Raw genomic sequence first — 26,137 nt, forward strand, 5'->3', positions numbered from 1 at the left:
TCGGCATTTGTTGGTTTTTGAGGTCGCTAGAAGAGCTGCCAGACCAACCCTATGAGTGAAAGCTACTGGCTATGGGTCTAGTAAGCTTTTGAGAAGTAAACTAGCACATCTGGCTAGCAAAGGTTCCCGTCAGTGAATAAAATCGGCATTTTTGACGAATTTTTGACATCCGTCGAGCTCAGCCAGATGGCAAACAATTTTGGAATTCCATGATATTTGGTGTGGTAGTAGTTGGACCCATGCCAGACCAGTTTGACCTGGGAGGGTTACTTTGGCATCGCTACTGTGTGCTTCAGTGGCATCGAAACTTTTTTCGAGTCCGAAATTTCATTTTTGCGATGCTGCGGCTGGAAATCGCTCCAGACAATGCAGCCACTGATGGTTTTAGTTTAGAGTACAGTTAGTAAGAAAGGTTGAGAGTGCATATTATAGCTTTAAAAGACATTTACTTGAAGATATAGCAAAAAATCTCGTAATTTGTAAGCATATTCGCCGATTTGCACGACAAGACGTTAATGAAAAATAACACCAATCTGGCGTTTTCTAAGTGGTACCTAGCCTAGCATTTGTGGGTGGTTTGGTAGTTGATTCTCGGAGGTCGAAATTTCACGTTGCGGACCCTAGTATAGAACAATAATACTATGATTTCTTGCGCGTTACAAGCAATTAATAAAACGATGCGCTAAAATAAGGTATGCCCGAATCCACAGGGGTTCCCCCGTATAGGCACTAGGCCTTCACCGAACGAAAATATTAGATCCAATTCTATATTTAGCCTACACTACTCATGTGATATTGCATTTTTCAAATCTGAATACAGATGACCCGCTAAAAGTGACTTCGCAAGAGTCGCAACTCAGAAGTGACAAGTGATATGCAATGATGCTACAAACCTACGAGGTGATAAAGTGTTAAATGGACCAACTTTATTTTCCCGACTTTTATTAATTCTTTACAATACAGTAAACGTATTGAGGGTCAACCAACAACCCGTGTTGGCAGCCCTAAAAAGTTAAAACTTAATTTACTTAATTACAAAACTAAAGTACCGAGAAATTGCTAGATAAACCTACGTTATAACAATTACTACATCTGCAACAAAAATGATACGTACAAGGATTGTCAGCTGAAAAATGAAGTGTGAAGTGTTGATGTAGATACTTGTAGATGTTGACTTTAATGACTGATAGTGGCTGGCTTAGATCGATGTATGGTAATTTATTCCACAGTCTTGATATTCTGTTGAAATAGAAGTTCCTGGAGTAATTGTTAGAAGTGTAGACATGGTTGAGTTTATTATTAGAGGATGATCTGGTGTTTGCAGTGCTAAAAGAAACATGATCATATATATTAAAATGGTTGGAAGGCTGCTTTAGAGCTTTGATGAGAAACATGATGTCATAGAAATCCAGTGTATACATTAAAGGCAATAGATCTAGTTTGAGGAGACGAGTCTGATAGTTAGATTCATAGTCTTTAAGGATGAATTTAGTTGCGTGTCGCTGAATCTTTTCTAGGGTAATAGTGTCCTTGATCAAGTATGGATTCCACAGCTGAGAGCAATAAGTTAACTGAGATCGAACAAGAGTTATGTATAGAGTGTTTGGCTTTAACAGAGTGACAGTTACTAAAAGCACGCCTTAGGAGGCCGAGATATCTATAAGCCTTGGAAGTTATATGTCTCCCAGGAGAGGTTGTCAGAAATTTGTATACCCAAATCACGATGACTGTGCAGCCGAGGAAGTGTGTTACCATCAAGTGAATAGGAAGTAGGTGTCTTGTTGTTAAAACTCAAGTAGATACATTTACTGATGCCAAAAAATAAGTCAGAGTCGATGCTCCAGATATATAGCTGGTCTAGATCCTGTTGTAAATCAGTATGATCAGGGGGGTGAAGAATTATTTTATAAAGCTTGGTGTCATCAGCAAACAAAAATAGATTAGAAAACTGTGTAGCTAGTGTTAGATCATTTATATACATTAGAAACAGCAGGGGGCCAAGAATGCTGCCCTGGGGAACACCAGATAATACTGGCAATGGATCAGAAATAACATTGCAGACTTTAACATGTTGAAAGCGATTACGTAGGTAGTTATTAAACCAGTTCCAGAGGTTTCCAGTTATTCCATAATTTGATAGTTTAACTAAGAGCTTGCTGTGGGATACACTATCAAAAGCCTTACAAAAATCTAGATAAATAGAGTCAATTTGGTGACCTTGGGAAGTAGCTTTGAAAATATTGTTCAAATATAGCAAAAGTTGTTGGGTGGTGGACCTACCAGGCAAGAATCCAAACTGACAGGTAGTAACATTATTAAGTACATGATCAATGATTTTGTTGTAGATAAGAGTTTCTAAAACTTTTGATGTGTTACATAGAAGGGAAATAGGTCTGTAATTCTTTACGGATGATCGATCAGCTGATTTGTAGACTGGTACCACTAGATGAACTTTCCATTCTTGGGGGATAACACCAAATGCCAAACTTAAGTTGAACAGGTGGCATAATGGATGGGTGAGTGATGGAGCACAATATTTGAGAATTTTGGGGCTAATAGAGTCAATTCCTGTAGCTTTGTTGGGATCAAGCTGACTTAAAACTGAATACACTTCTTCAGTAAAGGCCAGTGAGTTCATTTCATTAGAATGTGAAGTTGCATTCGCATAATGTGGAGTTGTAGAAGGTGGAGTAAAAACCGAATAGAAATATTGATTTAAAAGATTTACTCTAGAGATGTTGCTGTTAGCTGAGGTAGCATCAAGGTGGATGGTGGGTGGGATTGTGGCTGACTTTGTAAAACTTCTTATGTAATGGTATATTGCAGGATTAGAAGAATTCACTGTTAAAACGAGGTGTTACAGGTACACCCATTGTAAAGGTGTTCATGTACACCCATGGTATTTACAACACCCTAGGGGAGTATTGTAGCACTTGGGATGTTGTTGAACACCACAAATGTCATTTTACTCCCCAATAATAGCTAAGCCACTGTAAGGGTGTTTGCCTACACCTAGGTATATTGAAACCAACAATTGGATGCTTCTATTGAAAATTAGGTTATAAGTACAGTTTGCTAACTTCTACAAGAGTGACTTGGAAACAACTATGTGGTAAGTATAAGGTGTTGCAAATATATTATTGCGTACTGCTAATGTGCTTTGTTGTTGGTAGTCATTGAGTATAAATTGAAATCAACATGAAGGTTACTGGAATGCTATAGCAAGCCTACATTTCTTTTCAACAAAATGCCACCATGGAGAGCACTAGAACATCTTTAAAGTGTACCGTGACACCTTTATAGCTATTCCTAGAACACCCTTAGGGAGTGTTGCAATGCCCTTGTAACACCTTTTAGTTGCTCCTAGAGCACCCCTGGGGAGTACTACAACTCCCTTCAAAGGAGTTTAATTTACACAGCAGTTAGAACTCCCCCAAAGGTGATTGGATTACACCCTATTTTTAACAGTGTTGGCATAGTTGGTAACGAGTGTAGTTTCGTAGTTGGACTTAGCAGCAGCTGCACTTTGTTGGAACATTTCTTCAGCATGATTTAGTCGACTTGCATTGTGTTCAGAAGGTGAACACTTGTGCTTTCTTCTCAGGGTATGCAAACACTTCAATTGATGTTGTAGATCTCTGCTAAACCACTTGGGGTATTGTTTAGAACGGATTTGTATTTTGGGAATAAATAACATCATGGCTTCGTGAATAATAGACCTAATCATATCCCATGTAGCTTCAACATCAGATAGGAACAAACAGTTGACGATCATAGATTTGGATATGTAGAAATCATAAACATGTTGAGAAATATTTTCAGTTGGCTGAGGTTGAACAAATGATAATTCAAAAGTGATAGCATGATAGTGATCAGATTTGATACATAGGTTGTCAATATTACTTACTGAAATGCTGTGACTTAATCACACTGGATTTTCGTACAGTGTAGTGGCCCAGCATGCCAGTTAAATGTTTTTTCACTTTGTCAGTCAGTCAGTCAGATGATCTGTCACAAGCTTACAAATTCTGCTAACAGGAACGGTATAGAGTTGGGATTCCGTGCCAATACATGGCATTTCAATTTCCCCGGCTGAAGTGAGTGAGCTCGTCATACTATGCCAGTGTGCTAGGACTGCAATACAGACTGTGGCTGACGTAAGTAACTGTGACACATTGTATTTGTACTAAAATATTCACAGTATAGTTCTACTGGACTGCGGGCGAATTTGTTGGAGTACAGTTGTGGCACGTGCGACGATGCTTGACGAAGATATTTCCATTGATAAGTGATAACTGGTATGAAGTAGTTATGTAGCTAGTTACATAAGCTGTAATAATACAACACCGTATGTTGGCTGGTCCATCATTGGGTCATTAGCCTTTTGTGCAATTATGAACAATGTCGAGTGTTTTGTGGGGGATACCTGCCCCCTATGGGGTGCCATTTGTCTCAAAAACCCAAAAATTGAGATCTAAACTAAATATCGTCGATATTTACTAAACATCGACGACATTTACTAAACATCGACGACATTTGCTAAACATCGATGACATTGACTAAACATCGACGACATTTAGCTAAATATCGACGACATTTACTAAACATCGACGACATTTGCTAAACATCGATGACATTTACTAAACATCGACGAAATGTACTAAACATCGACGACATTTGCTAAACATTGATGACATTTGCTAAACATCGACGATATTCAGCAACTCAGCTGCTTTCGCGTTTTAATTTTTCTGCGGATCCTTTACTATAATATTATAGGCGCGTACAATACTAATAATTGCTGATTAACTGCTTGCGACTGTAGATGAATCATTTGTGGTACTACGTGACTCATTAGGAATTCGGACCTCCTTTAATGCTGCGCATCTATTAAGGTTAATGTTGCTGTATTGGCGACGAGGTGGATTGAGAGGAAGGAACTCATCTGTGAGAATACGAGGTATGGGGTTAGTCTCTAAAGCTGTAAAATGTGACAGCATGTACACTGCACGTTTTTCGCTTTTCAATGTTCCAGTGACAGAACTCAGTCTGGCAGAGACAGACTCTCACGTGAACTCTGTACAATGACAGCTAGCTACATACTTTAATTTGTGCATGCGTGGTGTATGTTAGGTTTCCTTGTGTGGCCAGACCAATTGGGTAGGGAGAAGAAGGGATCTAGTACAGTTCAAATCTTGGTTTATACTGGTCTTGACACTACCCATTTACATGTACTGTTATTACATGGCAATTTAAGTATAGGCTTGACTGTCCCAGGTGAATAACCACCTAACATATTTTCAAAACCTAGCTCAAAAATGCACTATATGTATATGGCTGCAAATGAGTTGCTGTCTCATTGATACCATACCCCATTCTTGTATTTTGTTTTTACACTTTTATATGCCGACTTTTAAAAATGTGTATGCATTACTTCGTATACTTTACCTACACTGCTGTACCATGCGCAAGGAAATTTTGACGCAAGAAAAATTTGATGAATTCACATTTCAGCAGATTTGATGAATATAATGTTGATGAAATCAAAAAATTGTATACAAAACCTGTATTTTTAAAGACATTTGACGAACTTAAGTTTGATGAATTTAATTGATTTGTCAATTTTGTTAAATTTTTCTATTGTCAAAATTTCCTTGCGTACGGTATGCAAGGTGACTAATGTACCGTGAGTGCTAGCTAGCTATTGGCCTTCTTATTCCAAAGATACCTATCTGTACGTGTCTTAATATGATACAACAGACAGTCATCTGCAAATTAGGCAACAAGTAGATTTAATACAGCTGGGAAAGTCATTTATAAAAACAAGAACAGTAAGGGGCCCAATACAGAGCACTGAGGTACTCCACCGGTAACGTTGACAGCTTCTGAATAGAACCATCACAAAAAACTTACTATTTACGGTTGGTTAAAAAAGACCAAGTATAGTTAATTGTCTCTCTGGTAATTCCATAGTACCTTAACAGTAAGAGTTTATGGGAAACCTTGTTGAATGCCTTGCTGAAATCCAGCAGTATGCAATCAGTTTGTGCTTTGTCATTTAAACTGGATGCTAAGTCATGGACAGTTAATAGTAGTTGAAGATCAGCAGAATGTTTTTGGTGGAAACCAAACTGATTGGTTGAGAGGATATTGTTACATTCTAAATACCCCATCACATGCAATTAAGTAATGTGCTTAAGAGCTGACTGTTTTATTAGAATATATTTTGTGACTGTTGTATTAGAGTAAGCGACTGCTCTATTAGAGTATATCAAATCAGCCAAAAACTGCAAAAATAAGAGTACTGTGCATTTGATATCAAATGCAGCATTATGCATAGTGTGTTCATGTTTTGCTGCACGTATTTCTTACATTCACATTGCTTTAAAATCTTGTATTATTTGCTGGCATAATACTTGATGCTTTCGCTAGCCTGTTATTATACAATCATGCCAACATAATTGGCACAAGCACATTAATTTTTAAAAGACATAAAATACAAGTGCACCTGTAGCTTCTATAGCAGTACCTTCCTATTGTAGTTACTACACAATAAAAAGAAAGTGTTCGAGCACCCCTACATCTATTCTTAGATGGCCTTTTGTAATAAAGCACATCTTATCTGTGCTTGGCAACTACTGAGTTACACATGGTACAGTACTTATGTATTTTGTACTGACATTAAACATTAACATGTTTAACCTTTTATTAATTAAATAGCATGAAGTATGCAACCATTGAAATCACTACAGCAGATCTTTGGTGACAATCAATTTCACCATTGCCAAAGTTTCTCAAGTAGTGGAACAAAGAATTAAGCATATTACTAAATGGTGCAGTGTCAGTGTAAGATTCTACTCCACTGTATTTGCTTCGTATGTAGGTCTACCTAGTATGCAGTTGCTCATCAACTCGCTATGGATGATCCACAGTCAGAGCTCAGAAATGTACTGTTTTGGGTTTCTTTTGTGATTTGTCAGAATGTCCACATCAAGTTTGTGAGTGTATACCAGGAGACAACTAAAAAGGAAAGAAAACAAAAAACATAATGTAGTGAGGTTAGACTTTAGTGACATCACACAATGCACATGTGTGTTTTTCAGATTGCTGTACAGATGTAAAAAACTGCACTATAGCTGTTTGAAATTACAGCTGTTGATTTACACACAATATGTCTCATGTTCTGAGGTGTTTGCAAATTGTTGACTCTTAAAACTGGGAAAAAACTGTGATGATTTATTGCCATTGACTTTGAAAACTGTAGCAGCAGTGAGTACTGACAGGGTAGCAAAAGGTAAAAGCAGTACTTTCCAAGTATTAATTAAATATGAACTGTTTATAAAAATTTCACATACTTTCATTGACATATAAGTGAACCAGAGGAGGTACAACACACTCATGTGAGCTCATAGGATTTGTACAGAGTAATAAAGCTACTTTAGAAGGGTTTCAATAAAAACTGGTTGACCTCGCTGAACCCTAGGAAATTGGAGACGTCATCAAGTGATAAAGAGCTTACTGCATGAAATGGCAACAAATGGAAGAGATCAGCACTGTCAATTTTATTTACTAAAGCTTTACAATACAAGTACTGAAGGTCTATAGGATTCCTGATCCTACCAACCTGTTTAAAGAAAGTATGTTTGAAAAGGTGAAGAAAGCAATTGTATTCAAGGTCTCCACAATCCAGTAAACCTAAGCTAAGCAGCAGCAGTTTAAAAGTCAAAAATAATTATGCAATTAATACAAATTCTTATTGAAGACACTTAAAGAGTGTCATACCTCCTCTGCAGATCTGTGTGGGTATACGTCTCAAGAAAATGTTTGACAAACTGCTTCTGGTGCATTCTCAGGTACCCGAAAATGATTAGACATAATCTCAGATTATTACTCTTGCTGATGCACTACCCCCCTATATAAAACCTTGTAAATGTGCAAATGATAGATGACTAAGGTCACATTAATTTTTGTTGTTGCAAAAGTTAAGCAATTTGTATTTGCATAGCTAGTTGGTCCACTTGGACAACATGGTCCAGGTCCACCACCATATTCCAAGACTGAAATTATACATAGCTGTGCTTAGTAACCACACACAGCTATTTTCCGTATACCAGTTAAGGTTATGGTGTATATTTGTAATGTATGGGAGTAAAAAATTACAAAATGTGTTGTAGAGTTTCAACAACTATGTCGTGGTAGTAATACAACACTGCAAAACAACATCTGTTCTTGGGAGTGTGGTACTGTGGTCCACAATAGTGATGATTTCCCAAAATACTCCTCAGCCAGACTCACAAATTACTGAAGCTGAATTCTTATAATTTCAACACAAGTAACTACAGAATGAAAATAAGTCTTCTTTTTAAAGTTAATATTTGTGAAGATGTTTTATTGGACCATTATTACTTTCTTTGAGTGAAACAAGCTATATGAAGGCTTGTATCTTCATTACTGGGAAAAACATGCCAAAAATGCTTCCACAGGCCAAAATAAAATTTAACACACAGTATCAATATGCCCCAGAAATGTAGAGTCTACATTTTTTTGCAGTATCATGCAGCAGAATAACATGATAGCTGAATGAGAGCAGAGGCTCCAACCTTGGATCTTTCTTGGGAGTGAGATTTTTCATAAAGGTGAACAATGGAGATGTAGTCCAAGCATGCAATTGAACAAAGTTATATTATAACCAGCACTTCAGGATTTCATGACATAATAGCATGGCCTCCTTGTACTAGTTATATTTGAAAGTGTTTGCACATAGTTACATCATTGAGAAGCTTTGTATTACTAGCTAAAAGTGTAAAATATTAATAGCTGGTGTGTGTGCGTGTGTGTGTGCGCGCGTGTGTGTGCTACTGTACATTACAACTGTGGCAATTCATTACAATTTCTATGACAACCATGACGATCATGTGATCCACTGGAGTACACACTTCTACAAGATGTCTTGCCAGCTCAACTATCTAGCTTCTAACCATGTCCACACAGGTTGTAGCTATCTTGTAGCAACAAACCACCTGGGTTCTCAGTGACCTTTCAAAGTTCCAGTATACTGTTTGCTGTCCTTATACAACTCTCCTCAGTTGTGGAACCAGTCAACCGCCATTGAGAACTCTGCATGACCACCAAACTAAAGTTTTAACAAGAGATCACCACGTGACTGCTGAAATCCTTGCACATGCCGCAACCTTTTTTAGCCTCAGGGAGCCTTCAGTGAAACATAATCAGCAATAGAAAATTCTGGGAGTGAGCATCAATTTTAAGCATGAGAATGTTGGGCATGATTGAAGGCCAAATTGTGAGAATCACACCTAAATATAAGGCATGAGAGTTGGAGCCTCTGTGAGAGCGAGGTACAACTGACTTACCAGTGTTGCTACTACAACTTTCCTGCCTCAAACTACTGTATATAGCTACAAAATTTCTCATTTACTTTAAACTTTTCACACTGATACAGTAGATAGGCGTTCATTGACACAAACTGGAATCATTTTGCACTTTGTAATTCAACTGTACAGCCTCTGACTTACACATTGCTCTACAGGACTAAAGGACCTGTGAAATAACTTTGAAATCTCCCTTATCTGGACCTCTTTTATCCAGGCCCAGACAGTCCAAATTAGTCACATGCATGTGGCCTGTAGTCTATTGACAATAAGATGTTTACGTGTTAGTTGGCTTGTTGATTCTAACTACCACTTGGTTGCTAGGTGATAAAAAAAAATTACAACCCAGGGGAGTGACCACGAATGCTCTGTAGTGACTTCCCCTTCTGCCCACTAAAATGTATAGTAGCAATAGTAACATTGCAGAACAGTTAGCTTTACTATATTAGCTAGTTACGGATATTTCTGAGACAAGGACAGTATAACAGACTACCTGGATAAGAGAGGTTCCACTGTACCTGCTATAAAATAAATTACATGGATGACTCTATAGCAAATAAAATTCTTCAATTATCCCTGTTGCCTATTTATAATGTTGATGATTCTATCAGAGTAATTTAATATTGACTGCTCTACTAGAGTATCTTGATCTAAGTTACCAATATTAAAATTCCTTGAGGGTGAATTAAAAGGATGCAACCAATAATTCCAAACTGACAATCAAGCTTAACGAGTTGCTCTACCTTTGAGTTGGGAGTCCAGGCAGCAAATTTCTAGAACTACCCTTGTGTGTAGCTAGTTGACAAGTTGAAATGATCTCAGAATTTCGTCTTTGCAGGCAAGTCCATATTATATAGTTTGGTTGGGAAATTTGACTAAATAAAAAGTACTGGTCTGGCAAGAGTACTCAAATTGTGGCCTGCTGAGATTCATATGAATATTACAACAAGCTATTTTATTAGTTTAATTTTGTGTATTGATCTGTTATGCATCTATCAATGTAATCCCGACTACCACTAATACGGGCTGAGGTGGGGGAAGGTGGGGATTTGCATCACTGAAAATTACAATTCCCCACCTATTGGGGACGAACTGCATGGCAATGCAAACCATGACCAAGTCTCGACTTGTAACCCCCGGGAATACTGGGGCTAGGTGGGGATTTGTACGGTTGTGTGGCATTAGTCTAGAAATGAGTTAGTTCGAGTGGATTCTAGTACGAACGTAGTAGCTAGCACCCGAGACACTCCTTCCTAATTAAACTGAAAGCACACACCTTTGCTGTCTGAGTGAATTTCTTTAGTGAAGACAGATCCCCACTATGTCGGAGAAATTTAGCGATCAATTCCCCCACCATCCCCTACCCTCAGCCCGTATCAGTGGTAGTTGGGCATTACATTGATAGGTACATTACAGTAGTCTTGCATGGCCAGACCGCTTTTTTATCTTTGTCATTGGGTAGGGAGAAAAAAGAGTCTGGAACAGTTCGAATCCCACAATCGTCTTGACATGTCACGAGGCTACGTCACAGGAATGCAACCCATGCACTTAAACTCCATTGTAACAAGAATGCCACAGCATAACAATAAACAAAGACTTAGCTTACCTAAACAACTAACAATCAATTCAATATATTATCGCCTCAAAGACAGCTTTAGATGCTGATAGGTTTATAAATACGCGCTTGTAATTGATTGACGCAAGCGGCTACTATTTGAAAACGCATCACGTTTCTTTGGTTAACACCTCCAAATTAACCGGGGAGTGCCAAGATGAGTGTGGGATTCGAACTGTTCCAGACCCTTTTTTCTCCCTACCCCAATGACAAAGAGAAAAAAGCGGTCTGGCCACGCGAGACTAGCATTACAGTCCTGTAAAGTATTAATAAATAACTAAATGAAACAAAACTTGATTCATGCAACTAAATAATTATACTCAGCCGAATTATACTCCCAGTGACAGCGGACAGCATTATATTCAATAATATATGCTGTCACTGAGAGTATTGGCACCCAGGGATGAAAAGTGAAACACGTGCAGTTTACAAGTTGTCACATTTAGAACTGAAAAGCTAACTCCATACCTCACATCCTTAGTTACAGATGAGATCAGTTCCTCTCATCACCGATGACAGCAACATTGATCTTAATAAACGCGCAGCAATTATTTCCATTGAAGGTCATGGACTCATCCGAATGAAAACAAGCCTAATGAGTCACGCATAGCACCACAGATGGTTCATCTACCCGTTCATCTCCCCGCTCATCTACAGTCACAAGCAGCCAATCAGCAATTAGTATTTACAAGTATAAGCGCCTATAATATTATTATACTGAAGGATTCGCAGAAAATTAAAACGCAAAAGCAGGTGAATTGTTAAATATCGTCGATGTTTAGCAAATGTCATCAATGTTTAGTAAATATCGTCGATGTTTAGTAAATATAGTCGATGTTTAGTAAATATCATCGATGTTTAGCAAATGTCGTCGATGTTTAGCTAAATGTCGTCGATATTTAGTTTAGATCTCAAATTTTGGGGTTTTGAGACAAATGGCACCCCATAGCCCCCCACCATCGTCTGGCTATTATTTATTTATTTATTGTTAATCAGCAGGACCCTCCAGGGGTATAATGCTGATGTGCAATTACATGTGTACAATTTCCATTTATAGTTACTTAACTATATAAGTATGTACAATTACGACAAGTTACTTAATTATATACATATGTACAATTACAATAATAAACTATAAAAATATATACAATTACGATAAGTTACTTAACTATCAGGGCCGCCCAGAGAAATTAAGGGGCCCAGGGCAAAGAGTTAAAGTGGGGCCCTTGACCCAAGTTGTAAGGTGAAGACCAAAAAAAAAAAAAAAAAAAAAGGTCACAACCTGCTGGCAATGACAATAACTACCCATCACCAACCATATCTCCTTATCTATAAGCTTGCTACACTGCTCCTCTGAAGAATACTGTGACTGCTCTATTAGAGTATTTAGATCTGACTGCTCTATTAGAGTATATCGATCTTTTATACAGGTATTCAGGGGGCCTTCATGGGGCCTCCTGGGGCCCCTTTCAGGCTGGGGCCCGGGGCAAAATGCCCCAGTTGCCCCCCCCCCCTGTGGGCGGCCCTGTTAACTATATACATAGAAGGGGCTAATTTTTGCTTAAATTCTTCAACACAGTCAGTCTCAATAATCTCATCATCTAATCTATTCCATTCTGGTACAGTTCTTGGGAGGAAGGAATATTTATATACATCAATTCTTGGTTGGTAAGGTACTAGTTTAAAGTTGTGTGAGTGTCGGGTCCGTAATACAGTAGATTTAAATGGGAGATAACAGTTCGGTATAATTAATAAATCATGTAGTACTTTATATAGTAAAAGTAGTCTAGCTGATTTGCGACGTTCTTGTAGTGTAGGCCATTGCAAGTTTTCAAGGATGTTAGTGATGCTGTCTCTATTATTTCGTCTCCATGGTTGACCTGTGACAAAACGAGCAGCTCTATGTTGGACCATCTCTACTTGATGTATGTTGGTTTGGTGATATGGATCCCATATTGGGGAACAATACTCTAAAATAGGCAAGACAAATTGTTTATATGCTAGCTCACGTAGATGGCTAGGACAATGCTGAAGATTTCGTCGCAAAAAACCAACAGCTCTGTTTGCCTTATTGCAGATGTAATCTATATGTGGCTTCCATGAAAGTCTGTGATGTAACTTTACTCCAAGATACAAATGTTGTTCTGTAACTGCCAGTGAGGTGCCATTCATTACATACGAAAATAAACTTTTGTTATGGTGATTAGAAATTTGCATTATCTTACATTTGCTGATGTTAAAAGCCATTTGCCATTTATCAGCCTACTTTGAAAGTATTGTCAAGTCTTGTTGGAGTGTTTGATGGTCTGTTGAACTGTTGTATATTAAGCAATCATCTGCAAAGAGTTTCATTTGGCTACTAATACCCTCAGTTATATCATTTATGTACAGTAAGAACAAGGTAGGACCCAAAACTGAGCCTTGTGGTACTCCCGATGTGACTTTACAATAATTAGAAAAGGAACCATCTACGACAACTTGTTGGTAGCGATTGCTCAAGAAAGACTCTAGCCATTGTAAAATCTTGCCTCTAATACCATAGAATTCAATTTTGCTTAGCAGTCTTTTATGTGGAACTTTATCAAATGCTTTGGACAGGTCTAGTATACCAACATCTACTTGGAGTTTATTATTCAACGCTTTTGCAAAGTCATCAGTAACAGTAAGCAACTGCGATTCACAGGAATGCCTTGATCTAAAGCCGAATTGACAGGGGACTAAGATATCATGAGCTTCCAAGTGTTTCATAATTTGACTTGTGAGTATATGTTCAATTGCTTTGCAAATGATTGATGTCAGAGATACTGGTCGGTAGTTTTGTGGGACAGATCTTTTGCCAGATTTGAAAATGGGAGTGACATGTGCTAGTTTCCATTATCTAGGGACCACACCAGCGGACAAAGATTGTTGAAAGAGATGGGTCAGCATCGGAGTAATTTCAGCAGCAGTTTGTTTTACTAAATGTCCAGAGATAGCATCAGGGCCAGGGGATTTATAGGGTAGCTACGCCCCTGTCTACGAAACTGAGTTTTTTACCTCGAAACTTTTTACGTATACGGTAATTAACAGAATTAACTTTTCCGAATATTTGATGTACCCGGAAATGACAATTCTAGAATGGCGGAGGAGTCGTCTGAAACAGATCTAGAGCGAATAAAGGTTTGCATAAAATTCATATAAATTTAACAAAGTGGATATAGTACCGGCACCGGTTACGAACGTGAACGGCTATTTTACCGGCACAAGTCCATCATTTGCTGGATTATCAAACAAACCAGTTGTGTCTAGGCGAGCTAGAGTTGGTACGCGTCCAATATTCCCCGAGCATTCGACTTTAGGGCACGCGTCTAGTAGGTTTCCCCGAGCATTCAACTTTAGGGCACGCGTCTAGTAGGTTGCCCCGAGCATTCAACTTTAGGGGACGCGAAAAGTAGTTCCTTAGCGTTATGGGTAGGCTAGGGTTCAGCTTTGGTTTCTTCTTCACTCTTGTTATAGTCTATATAGAAGTCACTTCAGTCGGATGTTTATAAGGTAGAAACTAAAGGAGATGAGTAGCTGCAGCACCGGTGGTATAATCGTTACAAACATTGCTTATGAGTACGGATGCCCGGGTTCGAGCCCTCGCTTAGACAACTTTTTTTTCGCTTTCTTAGGTTTATTGTGCAAGTTTTTTTAACATTCTAAGTATACCCTCTACTGCCGGCAAAATAGTGTAACCAGTGCCGGCTCTATATAACCTGCCAAAATTTAATTAGTTACCAATTTTGTTTTGCAGGTTGAACTGAAATTGAACGATGTCAAACGATGGAACACTTCCGTTAAATGTGATTGCTTCTTTGCCACCCAGTACAAACAAAGTTTCGTATATTTTGGCGCAGCTGCAAGCAGTGGCACGACCGAAGGCACAACCACGGTTATTCAGAACAAAGATGAGAGCAGGTACTCAATGCATGGTCATGGCTGTTCTGCTACCTTTGTTGATGGTGTGGCTTCAGAGCATTCTTACATTTGGTCCACCATACCTCAACTTTGTGAAGTGCCGGACATTTGGCAATTTCCACAAAAACCACATGATGCAGATTTACACATTTACGGTGGGTATGCCAGTAAAGAGAAGATTAAGATGTTTGGTGAACTAGATAAGTCTGTTAAATTGAGATCTGTAAAGAATCTATATACACGCAGGCTCTGCACTAATGAAAAATGTTGGACTATAACTTTGACTGCAGGCCCTTCCCAGTGCACCCATTGGTCAGAAGACAAGTCACATAAATCTGCCTACCGTCATGCCCCTTTGATAGCTATCCAACATTGTTGCAAATATGATGTCTATTGCTACGAGAACATCCTACTCATTATTGATAACAATGATGAGTCCATGTCATGCTCATTTTTAGTTAATAAGTTTAGCAAACACGTGAAATGTGTTATCATCAACGACGATATCTTCATTGTCAATGGAAACAAAATGGCTAAAATTCAAAATGTTAAGCCACTACTTTCTCCAACTGACCCACCAACAAAGCCAACCATGATTATTGATTTTCATATAGACGTTCCTCGTATTAACAGTACACCATTTGTTATTAAGGAAACCTTGTTTATTGTGGGTGGTTGCGATGAAGACAGTGAACCATTTTCTGAGATATACCAATTTGTACCTGAGAGACAAGAATGGAAATTTGTTGGCCGCTCCACTGTATCACGATACGGTGCATCAGCAGTTGTTGTCACTGACAAGAATAATCAACAAGCTGTATTTATAGCTGGTGGCTTTAAAGGTGAAGACATGCCATGTAGTGTTATAGAACAGGTACCTATAATTACTGAAGACAGCAAAATTAGAGGAAAGAAAAGGAATGTTACAGAGGCAGCACTTGATTAATGTACTTTATGAAAGTCATAAACTGATTACTTGACCTGTAATATGATTTTGCTTTGCATATAGTATTAATATCACATTACACATTAGCTTTTCTTTTGTGTAGCTATAATTATGCTGTATATTGTTATTCACTTATTTGTCTCTGTTAAAAGACTTTCAGGTCTACATGTACGATTGCATTTGAAATTTACAAGGTATGGTCAAGTGCCTCCAGCGTACGGTCTTACTTGTTACTCTAATCTTTCTGGTTGGTTTGCATTTGGTTATTTGGAAAGCAAATAACAAACTTATGCAATTATTTAGTTTTCATAATGTTGTACCTTTTGGCATGTTTAGCATTTAGAAGGGTAGCTAAGCAGTAAGAAGTACATGCACTTCAGCAGCAACCTTAAACATGCAAGATATCACAAATAATAAAACAGACAAAAACATGATCTACTTGCACTATAAATTACTACATAACTACTGCTACTAACAGGGGAATACCACTATAATTAAGAGAAGAGGGGATTGTCATCAACATCAGTACTCCCTGAATACCTAATACCTCAGGATCATTCTGGCATTGTTCATCCTTAATGCAACAGGAAGTTACTGGAGAAGGTTCTTTCTTGTAAGTTTAGGAGGAATACTACTATACAGTCAGAAATTGTGTGTAAATTTTTAAAGCAAAAGAGGTCCAGATTCCAAAACATTACATCACTATGGGAATGAAATGCAGATCCCAGCACAGGAAGCAGAGGAGGAAAAAATACAGGCTGAGTGGTGCTACATATGGAGATATCAAAATAAGCAAGATGGAAGTCAGGATAAAAACATCACCAGGACATAGCCCATCATCATAATTATCATGAAGTTCAAGTACACCTGGATGATCTTGTGAAAGAGCATTGTATATAATGTGATGTTAAATAGACATCATGGCAATGAATTCTCACTGGGCCATGAGTACAGGTCATGAAACAAAGGAGGTCATCTATACCATAAGTGGACATTCCAGTCATAGACGTGAACAAAGTAGAGATTGTCCAGTAGTATAGTCATGGATGTAACTAGATGACCTTGTTTCATTTCTATCTACGCACGTAATTTTTCCATACACACTTGTTTTTTATTGCATAATTTGATTATGACAGGTAAACCAATACATCATGATCAAAGGAAAGAATGGTCCCAGCCAGACATGTTATCGTACAATATGGTTATATATTGACCAGAACCCAATTGCAGCCTCACTGGGTATAACCAAGCCAAAATGTGTCTTCAGTGGACCCAAAATCCTTCCAATATCTAAGTTGCTAATCTTTATCATTACTAGTATTATTATTATTATTATTATTATAGTAGAATTTCTGCTGACTACTTCATACAAGCATAATAAACAGCTAGCTTAATTTTTTCACTACTAGATGCTTCAGCCTGCAACTCTGCTAAACACCCAACATTATTGATGTTACAGTGTTTATTTTTACAAGAATTTCTGATCACATGTAATGATGGCAAGGAACAAATGATTTGCTCAATTTCAACTGGTAACAGTTTCTATCTTGCCCATTTTGTTTACATTGAAAATGAAAAGATTGTCATTGATAGCGACACATTTAAAATGTTCATTGAACTGATGGGCACTGTTATATTTTCTATTGTAATCACTTTATTGTTTAATCACATAGATCAATACAACATTTGTTACAATTTTGCTAGCAGCACACAAAACAAGTACAACTCATACAGGCCTAATCAAGAGAGTGTCACGTGTACGTTTCTTACATCATTATATATTACATAGCATACATAACACTCCCCCTGTCTTAAGTTCAATACTGTTGTGGGAGTTGTCTGTTTTCTCTCTGAGGATAACGTCTCTGTTCAGTTACTGAAACATCAATGTTCATTGGTGGTGAGGGAATTGAAAGGAATTCGTCAACTGACTTTGAGGAATCTTTCTCATCAACATTCACTGATCTCTTCTTAATCTGATCGACATGTCGCTTGTAAACCTGATCACTTGACTTGACCCTGTAACTGACTGGTCCAGTTTTTGTAACAATAGTTCCAGCTATTCATTTAGGATTTCCTGAGTAATTTCTCAACCACACTGGATCATCAGGTTCAAAACTTCTAGTGCCATCTTTGCCTTTTGTTGAGTTTTCTAGCCTTTCCAATTCATCAGGTTGAAGCAATGTTAACCGTGTCTGTAGTTCTCTTCCAAACATTAATCTTGATGGCGTTTGTCCTGTGCTAGGATGAGGGGTTGTTCTGTATCTCAGTAAAAATTGACACAAGCTTTATCAATTTTTTTCCCCGGGCTGGATGGACTGCCCTTGCCTACCACCCCCAGCACAAAGAAAGCACGTGCTGGACAACTGAATAAAAAGGACCAGATTGCTGAAAGTTTAAAAGTCCCTGTGCTCATCAATGCGGCCCATCTCAGGAGAGGCATCAGAGGAGCGATGCGAGATGGCCACGTATGCACATTGTAGCTGACCGAAGTAAAGAAGAAGACAATGCGCATCGGATAAAAGCCAGAGTCTGACTGTAACTAGTAGAGCCGCGGCGAGATAGATGGTCAGCCAAACGACGGTAGAAAACTATTGCCTCCCTTCCCCGCATAGTCTCGCGTGGCCAGACCGCTTTTTTCCGTATATTGGGTGGGGAAAAAAGGGTCTGGTGCAACTCCAATAGCTGTTTACTTCTGAGCCGTCCCCACATTCCGGGGACGCTAATTGAATAACATTGGTCACAAAGGAGGTGCCATGACGTCAGTAAAACTATGAAGTATTCCTACACTACTGCTCCGGTTGTGAGTCTTGTTACACGATGAGGATTAACTTTCAAGACGCTATAAAAGAGACATCGGAGCAAATTAAGATTCGTTTAAAGGATAAACAGATCTCTAGTTAACTTACTGACGTCATGGCACCTCCTTTGTGACCAATGTTATTCAATTAGCGTCCCCGGAATGTGGGGACGGCTCAGAAGATTTCTTGTGTTGATACATACAAAGATCTAGGAATTATGTTATCAAGCGACCTGTCATGGGATGCTCACTATAACCACATTATCTCCAAATCCTATCAGGTACTTGGACTTCTAAGAAGATCTTTCTCCCTACAAAATTATGTCCAAGCCAAATCTCGACTATATACCTCTCTTGTTAGATCCCAATTTTTCTACTGCTCGGTCATCTGGAAACCCCACCTAATTAAGCACATTCAGCAACTCGAACGTGTTCAGAGGCGTGCAACTAAATACATTCTAAATGATTACTCTACTGACTACAAGTCTCGTCTTATTAATCTCCATATGCTACCCCTGATGTACATTCTTGATGTAAATGATGTGATGTTCTTTCTTAAAAATCTCCACAACCCCCACAATGGATTTGACATCAATAATTTCATTAAATTTGCAACTGGTCACACACGTCTAGCTTCTGGAAACAAGCTACTCCAAACAAGATCACCTGACAATTCCACTAGTATCTTTTATTTTAACCGGCTTCCTCGCATCTGGAATGCCCTTCCCATTATCAACTACCAGGACAATCCACTCAAGATAAAGGCCAAACTTTTAGATTATCTGTGGAATCATTTCACTGCCAATTTCACCTCCAACAACACCTGCTCTTTTTCATTTCTATGTCCATGCTCAGTGTTCAAAGATCCCTCACCAACCTAACTTCAACTCCCTTTAACTGTTAACTTCCCCCCCTTTTAAGTAATCTTAGACTAGTAAGTAAACTTTGTAGCTAATCACTGCTACAATTTAGCTTCCGGCCACTGACACAGGATGTCAGTGGACCATCAGTGTGCTGCCATATGTCCCAATTGTATCATACCAACATCTGCAACTTGTATGTATGTAGGTATATGTACACTGTAAAGTTTATTATTATTATTATTATATAGAAGTAAACAGCTATTGGAGTTGCACCAGACCCTTTTTCCCCCACCCAATATACGGAAAAAAGCGGTCTGGCCACGCGAGACTATTCCCCGCATACCTCCAGTGGTCGCAAACACAAGGGGAGTGAAGGAGGCCTGCTCAATCTCTCTGACACGGTCACCATACTCACGTTTCTTCTGTGCCTCGTGACGTCGATACAAAGAGGGGACACTGGTGTTGCAGTAGCTCGGTGCATTAGGATGAAACACCCTTACGTCAAAAAAGGCACTTTGCCGTTGCCCCCAGAATCCCCTAGCATGTATGTCTCCCTAGCCTCATCCTGACGGTTGGCAGTCTTAGGTTCAATGATCTCCCCAGTAAGTGGCTATAAAGGTGGTTCAAGGGGTGGGGACTATTCTACGGAACGGAACGGAACGGAATGATGGACTAAACCACGGAACGGAACGCTTTCTCAAATTGAAGCTTGCAACTTACCATTGCTGAAACTTCCCTTATAAGTTAGCAGTGGCATCTCCAGTGGGTGATTAAACATAAGATAAAAAGAATTAATGGATCGATTGTGGGTTTTTGTTGGTTGTCATTAGTAACGAAGTATTATTGTGGGATGAGCTGTATCAGTGATGTTCATCCATACGGAAGGGAACTTTATGTGAGCTGTTTTTCTTATTTAGACTTTAGAAAACAGTCTGGGCCGGTCTTTCAAGTCATAAGTCAGTGTATAAATAAAGCAAGCAGGAAGATACTGGTAACAGGAAAGAGCCAGCTGAATTAAAACTTGAAGAATTTTGTGCAGTGTGTGAGGAGCAAATATTTTGGCAGACCGCAAGGAGGGTATATTCTGCAAACATCACTGAAGTGTATGCATGGATATATTAACAGCTGGTGCAGTGGACTAATGCCATATTCAATAGTGAGCTGATTTTATCTGTTGCACAATTCAAGGATGTGTCTGACTGCTAGCCTTGAATCAGGCTAAATGCCAAAACTCCAAGATCAGCCAAATCTCTATTATAAGCCGCATGTGAAACCATGCCCGTAGCCACCAGGCAAACGTGATTTGGGCCAGGATGTGTGTGTAATTTCAATGTATCTAGTCAGACCTGAAATGGAACACTCACAGTAATTACATACCACCAAAGAATCCTAGGATTTCTTAAGTGTAACATTTCACATGCTTCACTTCAAACAAAACAGATTAAATTCATTCGTCTATTTTCAAGTGATTCCCAGTCCAGCTGGTCCATGAAATTACAATGGGATCACATGTATTTGTTACAGTGCGGGCTATCCTGTGTTGGATCTACTCTAGAGTTGAAATTTCAAGGTAGACTCACTGCCAATGTACTGACACTAGTACTGTTGTAGCATGTTTAAGTGGAGGACAAATGAAATAGTACTGCTAGATTATTTATGTATACAAATTTTTCATAATGAAATTGATATCCCATTTTGATTTGTACTTCCACTTTGCAACATATTCAAGAACAAGAAGCTACCACACTTAATCTCCAACCACTGTCATTAATTAACCAAGATCTCACTAGTCTGTAATTCACCTTACTGTAGTGATTTTATTGATTCATCTGTATGTTTTCTTCATTTTCCTTTGAAGTTGTATCAAGAGTTCATAGTAAGGTGGAGAGTGTCTAACTTGAATGCATTCACCAAACACCCTGCTTAAAGTAACACCTCGGCCTTATTTCAGAACAAAGGCTTTACCTTCTTCAGCAACACTAATCAACAGTTTTCTATCCCCCAGTAAAGGTGTTGATTTGATGAAAGGTGAACTTTACGCAGGGTGTTTGTACAGGCCATACTGAGAGTTAGACACTCTCCCCCTTACAAGTCAGTATTACGAACTCTTGGTTGTACAGTATAGGTAAACAAAGATAAGTTTCTCTCCCATCTTATTCTAAGATTTCTATTGACAAGGAAAATTCAATTATTTGTATACAGGCTCAAAATTGAGAAAATATAAAGAAAGTGAATTAATATTATACAGTCAGTTTGCTTTTGGATATTTAATGTCTCCAACCACAACAAAAATTTGATGAATCCATGCATCTCATCACTGGTCGTCTGAACATTCTGAAAGTGATACCTCACTCAATCAACCACATATTCTGTTTATTAGACTGAATAGTCATGATTACCTAAACAATCACTTAATTAATGTTTTATAATTATCCTATTCCATTTTCCTGGAGGTTCCACTGATAAAATGCCATTTCAGCAATGATAGCAGCTATCTAAGCTGCAAGTTGATTCAGAAAGCATTCCATTCTGTAAAATAGACCCCATCCAGAATTCAACTCAGTACTCAGGCTGAGATATCTGACAATAGTCCACTACTCTGTTAATGAATCATTGATGTTAGTTCACACAATATAGCCTCCTTGAGGTATCTGAATGTTTGCTCCTCACACACTGCACAAAATTCCTTTAGATTCTGCTTAGACTGAGTTGATTCAGCTTGTCACCATACTTGTTTCCTTTGTAGTGTAGCTAAACACATACTGATTTATGCCGATTAGAAAGGCTGGGCCTCAGACTGTACATTCTAAAGTCAAGTAAGTAAAAATAACTCACATACTAGTAAAAACAAGTCATGCATTAAGTTCCCTACTTGATATATCCGAAGATAAACACACTGAGTCAGCTATTCCCACAATTAGTACTTCGTTACTAATGACAACCAACAAGAACCCACAATCGATCCTTAAATTCGTTTTATCTTTCTTGGGGTACGTTTGATTACCTGCTGGAAGTGCCACTGATAACTTGTACAGCAATAGTAAGCTGCAAGCTTCAATCTGAGAAAGTATTCCGTTCCGCAGTTTAGTCCATCATTCCGTTCCGTTCCGTTCCGTAGAATAGACCCCACCGGTTCAAGGGCCACACCATGACATGTCTTGGAAAGCCACTCTGCAGTGATGTTTCGCAAAGCATTGTGGCGAACAAATATGAGGCCTCCATGTCTGCAAATCATAGCATGATCCGCAGAAAATGGGACCCCACAAACCACCATGCTTTCCCTGTCTTATAGCGTTCTTGAAGGTTTGAACAAAACGTTCTGCCTCACCATTTGATCTCGGATGGTATGGAGCTGTGGAGCCTCACTGGTGAATTGAGGTCCATTATCATCTTATCATCATCTGGAACCCTCATCTTATGAAAAACATCCGTAAATTAGAAGCAGTTCAAAGAAGAGCCACAAAACTTATACCCTCCTTCTATAATTTGACATACTCTGAAAGACTCCAAGAACTTAATCTACCCAGCTTACTTTACCGTCGAACCAGAATGGATCTGATTATGACTTACAAAATCCTGAACAATTTAGTATCTGTGGACAAAGACTATTTTTTTACTGTTAATACCAACCCCACCCGATCTAATGGACTCAAACTTTACAAAAAATCGCTTCAACACTGCTATTAGAGGTCATAGTTTTTCACAGAGAATCGTCAATGATTGGAACACCTTACCCCATGAAATTGTATCTGCACCTAATGAGTAAAGTACTGATCTTTAAGACTAAATTAGATGTATTTTTATATGACCGCCGGTTTGATTTTATTTAGATGTACTTGAGATTGGTTTTTATAAGACTTTGTCTTCCTTAAACCAATTAACAAATAATAATAATAATAATTATCAGATACTAACTTCAGAGTACAATATAACCGTGACGGTCGGCCCTCGGCCATTTTCCGTCCAAGTGATGCTGTTGACCGATCAATGTAGCCTTTTGTCGGCCATTTGTGCCGATCAAATTTTTTACAACTATAATTCTTTATTATTAGTCTTTATAACATGTAATATTATAGTTATTATTATTGTCGTATCGTTAACTTTCCTTACCGAAGCTATTTAATCACTACGTGAAGTCTCGATCCCGTCGAAGCATCGACTCGATGCGCATGCGTAAGCTAGAGCACTGCACCTCGTATTTACCCAAATTATCGATTGTGGGTTACTGTCGATGTTGTGAAGAAGCGATCACTACACTGACTACACGAGTGGCACCTTCCAAGAGAATAAAAGAAAGTAATATTTGCGAAGTGGAGGTACGATATTATTATTATTATTATTATTGTTTACTGAGCAGTCAGCCCTGCTGGTGTACTCAGGAATCACATAAACAAATACATTAGGTACAATAATATGACTGGAGTCTAGCTGTAAATAGATCAGTATCTGCAATTTCAATTGTATCAGTTGTTAGTATGTTCCACTCGTTTATTGTTCTTGAGAAATAGCTGTTTTGGTATGCCGTGGTGGATGAGGTAGGTAAAATATAGTGAAGATGGTGGTATTGTCTTGTTGGTCATGTTTTTGGTAAGTAATAATGAGAAATTTGGAGTGATAACTGTTGGTAGTGTATCTTATGCAATATTTGTAACCTAGATAATTTCCGACGAATTTGTAATGTAGGCCATTTCAGCTGATCCAACATTAGAGAAACTGAACTGAATCTGCCATAGTCATTCAACACCCAGTGCGCTGCTCTTCGTTGTACTTTCTCTAACTCTGAAATATCTCCAACGTGGTAGGGATCCCAGACAGCAGATGCATACTCTAGTTGTGGTCTCACCATTGTTAGGTAAGTTGATTCTTTAACTTGTTTTGAACATTTGTTTAGATTGCATTTTAAGAAATTGAGTGTTCTAGATGCTTTATTGACAACATTTGATATGTGAGGTGACCAAGACAGTGATTTTTGAATTAAGACTCCTAGGTACATAATTATGTTGATCAGATATATCTAGTATGTGACTGTGAAGTGTGTAGTCGTAAGTGAGTGGTGATAAGGATCTCGTGCAACGTATAACTGTACATTTACTAATATTGAACTTAAGTTGCCAAGTATCGGCCCATTCTGACAGTTTATTTAAATCTTCTTGAAGTCTGTTGATGTCTTCTACACTATTGATAACTCTATAAAGCAAGCAATCATCAGCGAACAGGCGGAGTGGTGAGTTGATGTCTTTAGTTATGTCATTTATATACAATAGGAACATTAGAGGTCCAAGAACTGTGCCTTGTGGTACCCCAGACATTACCAACACTGGACTAGAGGATTCACTATTTAAAACAACACACTGAGTACGTTGGGTAAGCCAAGTTTGGATCCAGTTATAAGTACTGCCATTAATTCCATAATATCTTAGTTTGGTCATTAAGCGTTGGTGTGGTACTGCATCGAATGCTTTAGAAAAATCCAATAGGATGATATCTATTTGTTTCTGATGGTCTAGAGCAAAGGATATGTCTTCTGTAAGAGTAATTAGTTGAGTTATGCATGAATGATTAGATCTGAACCCATGTTGATTTTCAATTAATATGCTGTTTTCGTTTAGATGGTTGATGATGGAATGATATATAATGTGTTCCATAACCTTTGCACAAATGGAGGTCAAAGATATGGGGTGATAATTACTAACACTACTGTGGTTACCTTTCTTGAATACTGGACATATATTAAGTATAAGATGGCCATTACGTGGTTATAATCTGTAGAGATGCAGTGGCTGGAGAAAGTGGAATGAAAGTCACGTGATAAAAGTGTTCTGCACACGGAAAGTTCGAGAGTATAAGTTTTGATCTATTGCTGTTCACAAGAGAAACTTTAACAATAGCTAGTTGATAATTCAATCTGTGCTGACTCAACACCACTTGTAACAAAGCATTTAGCCTAGCTAAGTCTACAAACTGGCTGTACAATACATTGATTCATAGTTTTTTTTTGTAAAATATGTATGCAGCAACACAAATTTTGTACATGTATTACTAATAAACAATTAATTCTCTGTAAAATGCATGTGCATAAAGTTCAGTGATAAGTAGCTGAAAGTGGTCTCAGATTCAATCTCAGAGTGATCCTTTTTCAAAAATTTCCTGGGGAGAATGCCCCCACACCCCCTAGAAGGCTTGTGCTTCGCACTGTGGGGTGTGCTTCGCACACTAGGATAGTACACCTCTATCTTATGGCCATGCAATTTCAGAAATGGCCAATCAAATTTACTTTTGATTGGCCATTCTGTCTGAGCAATAATTTTCCCTTATATTGTACACTGCAAGGTGACTATTAACTCTTATCGTAATGTAAATCAGTATCCTCTCCCACAATCAGAAGAACTCTTTTCCACTCTCAACAATGGTCAACATTTTACTAAACTAGATTTGTCCGAGGAATATTTACAAGTTGAATTAGATGCTGAGTCACAGAAGTACCTGGTGATAAACACTCACAAGGGACTTCTTCGTTTCAACAGATTGCCATACGGAGTTGCCTCAGCTCCAGCAATATTCCAACAGATCATGGAACAGATTCTT

General features: G+C 38.4%; 1 protein-coding gene and 1 long non-coding RNA gene across 6 annotated transcripts; both read left to right on the plus strand.

The window, feature by feature from the left end:
* Positions 1-25,718, plus strand: LOC136244371 (uncharacterized). Of its 5 annotated transcripts, none has more exons than XR_010695186.1 (9): positions 7-2,516; positions 2,575-4,157; positions 4,202-4,298; positions 24,236-24,404; positions 24,457-24,776; positions 24,826-24,916; positions 24,973-25,078; positions 25,162-25,392; positions 25,445-25,718. It is a non-coding gene; the product is annotated as an uncharacterized lncRNA (long non-coding RNA). The 5 variants fall into 5 exon arrangements; XR_010695185.1 differs by having other exon boundaries at positions 14-2,516; positions 2,575-3,112; positions 4,039-4,157; positions 25,162-25,718; XR_010695187.1 differs by having other exon boundaries at positions 1-2,516; positions 24,817-24,916; positions 25,162-25,718.
* Positions 14,109-16,074, plus strand: LOC136244730 (uncharacterized). Its single transcript, XM_066036301.1, has 2 exons — positions 14,109-14,163; positions 14,780-16,074. Exons 1-2 carry the CDS (start codon positions 14,122-14,124, stop codon positions 15,887-15,889), a joined length of 1,152 nt encoding a protein of 383 aa, XP_065892373.1. The 5' UTR covers positions 14,109-14,121; the 3' UTR covers positions 15,890-16,074.
* Positions 25,719-26,137: the final 419 nt, after the last annotated feature.

Source organism: Dysidea avara, chromosome 14, assembly GCF_963678975.1.
Source record: "Dysidea avara chromosome 14, odDysAvar1.4, whole genome shotgun sequence".
Lineage (NCBI taxonomy): Eukaryota > Metazoa > Porifera > Demospongiae > Dictyoceratida > Dysideidae > Dysidea > Dysidea avara.

Coding starts and splice junctions, on each gene's coding strand:
- LOC136244730 (XM_066036301.1), top strand. CDS start 14,122: ATGGCGGAGGAGTCGTCTGAAACAGATCTAGAGCGAATAAAG. Junction 14,164..14,779: donor CAGATCTAGAGCGAATAAAG/GTTTGCATAAAA, acceptor TTTGTTTTGCAG/GTTGAACTGAAATTGAACGA.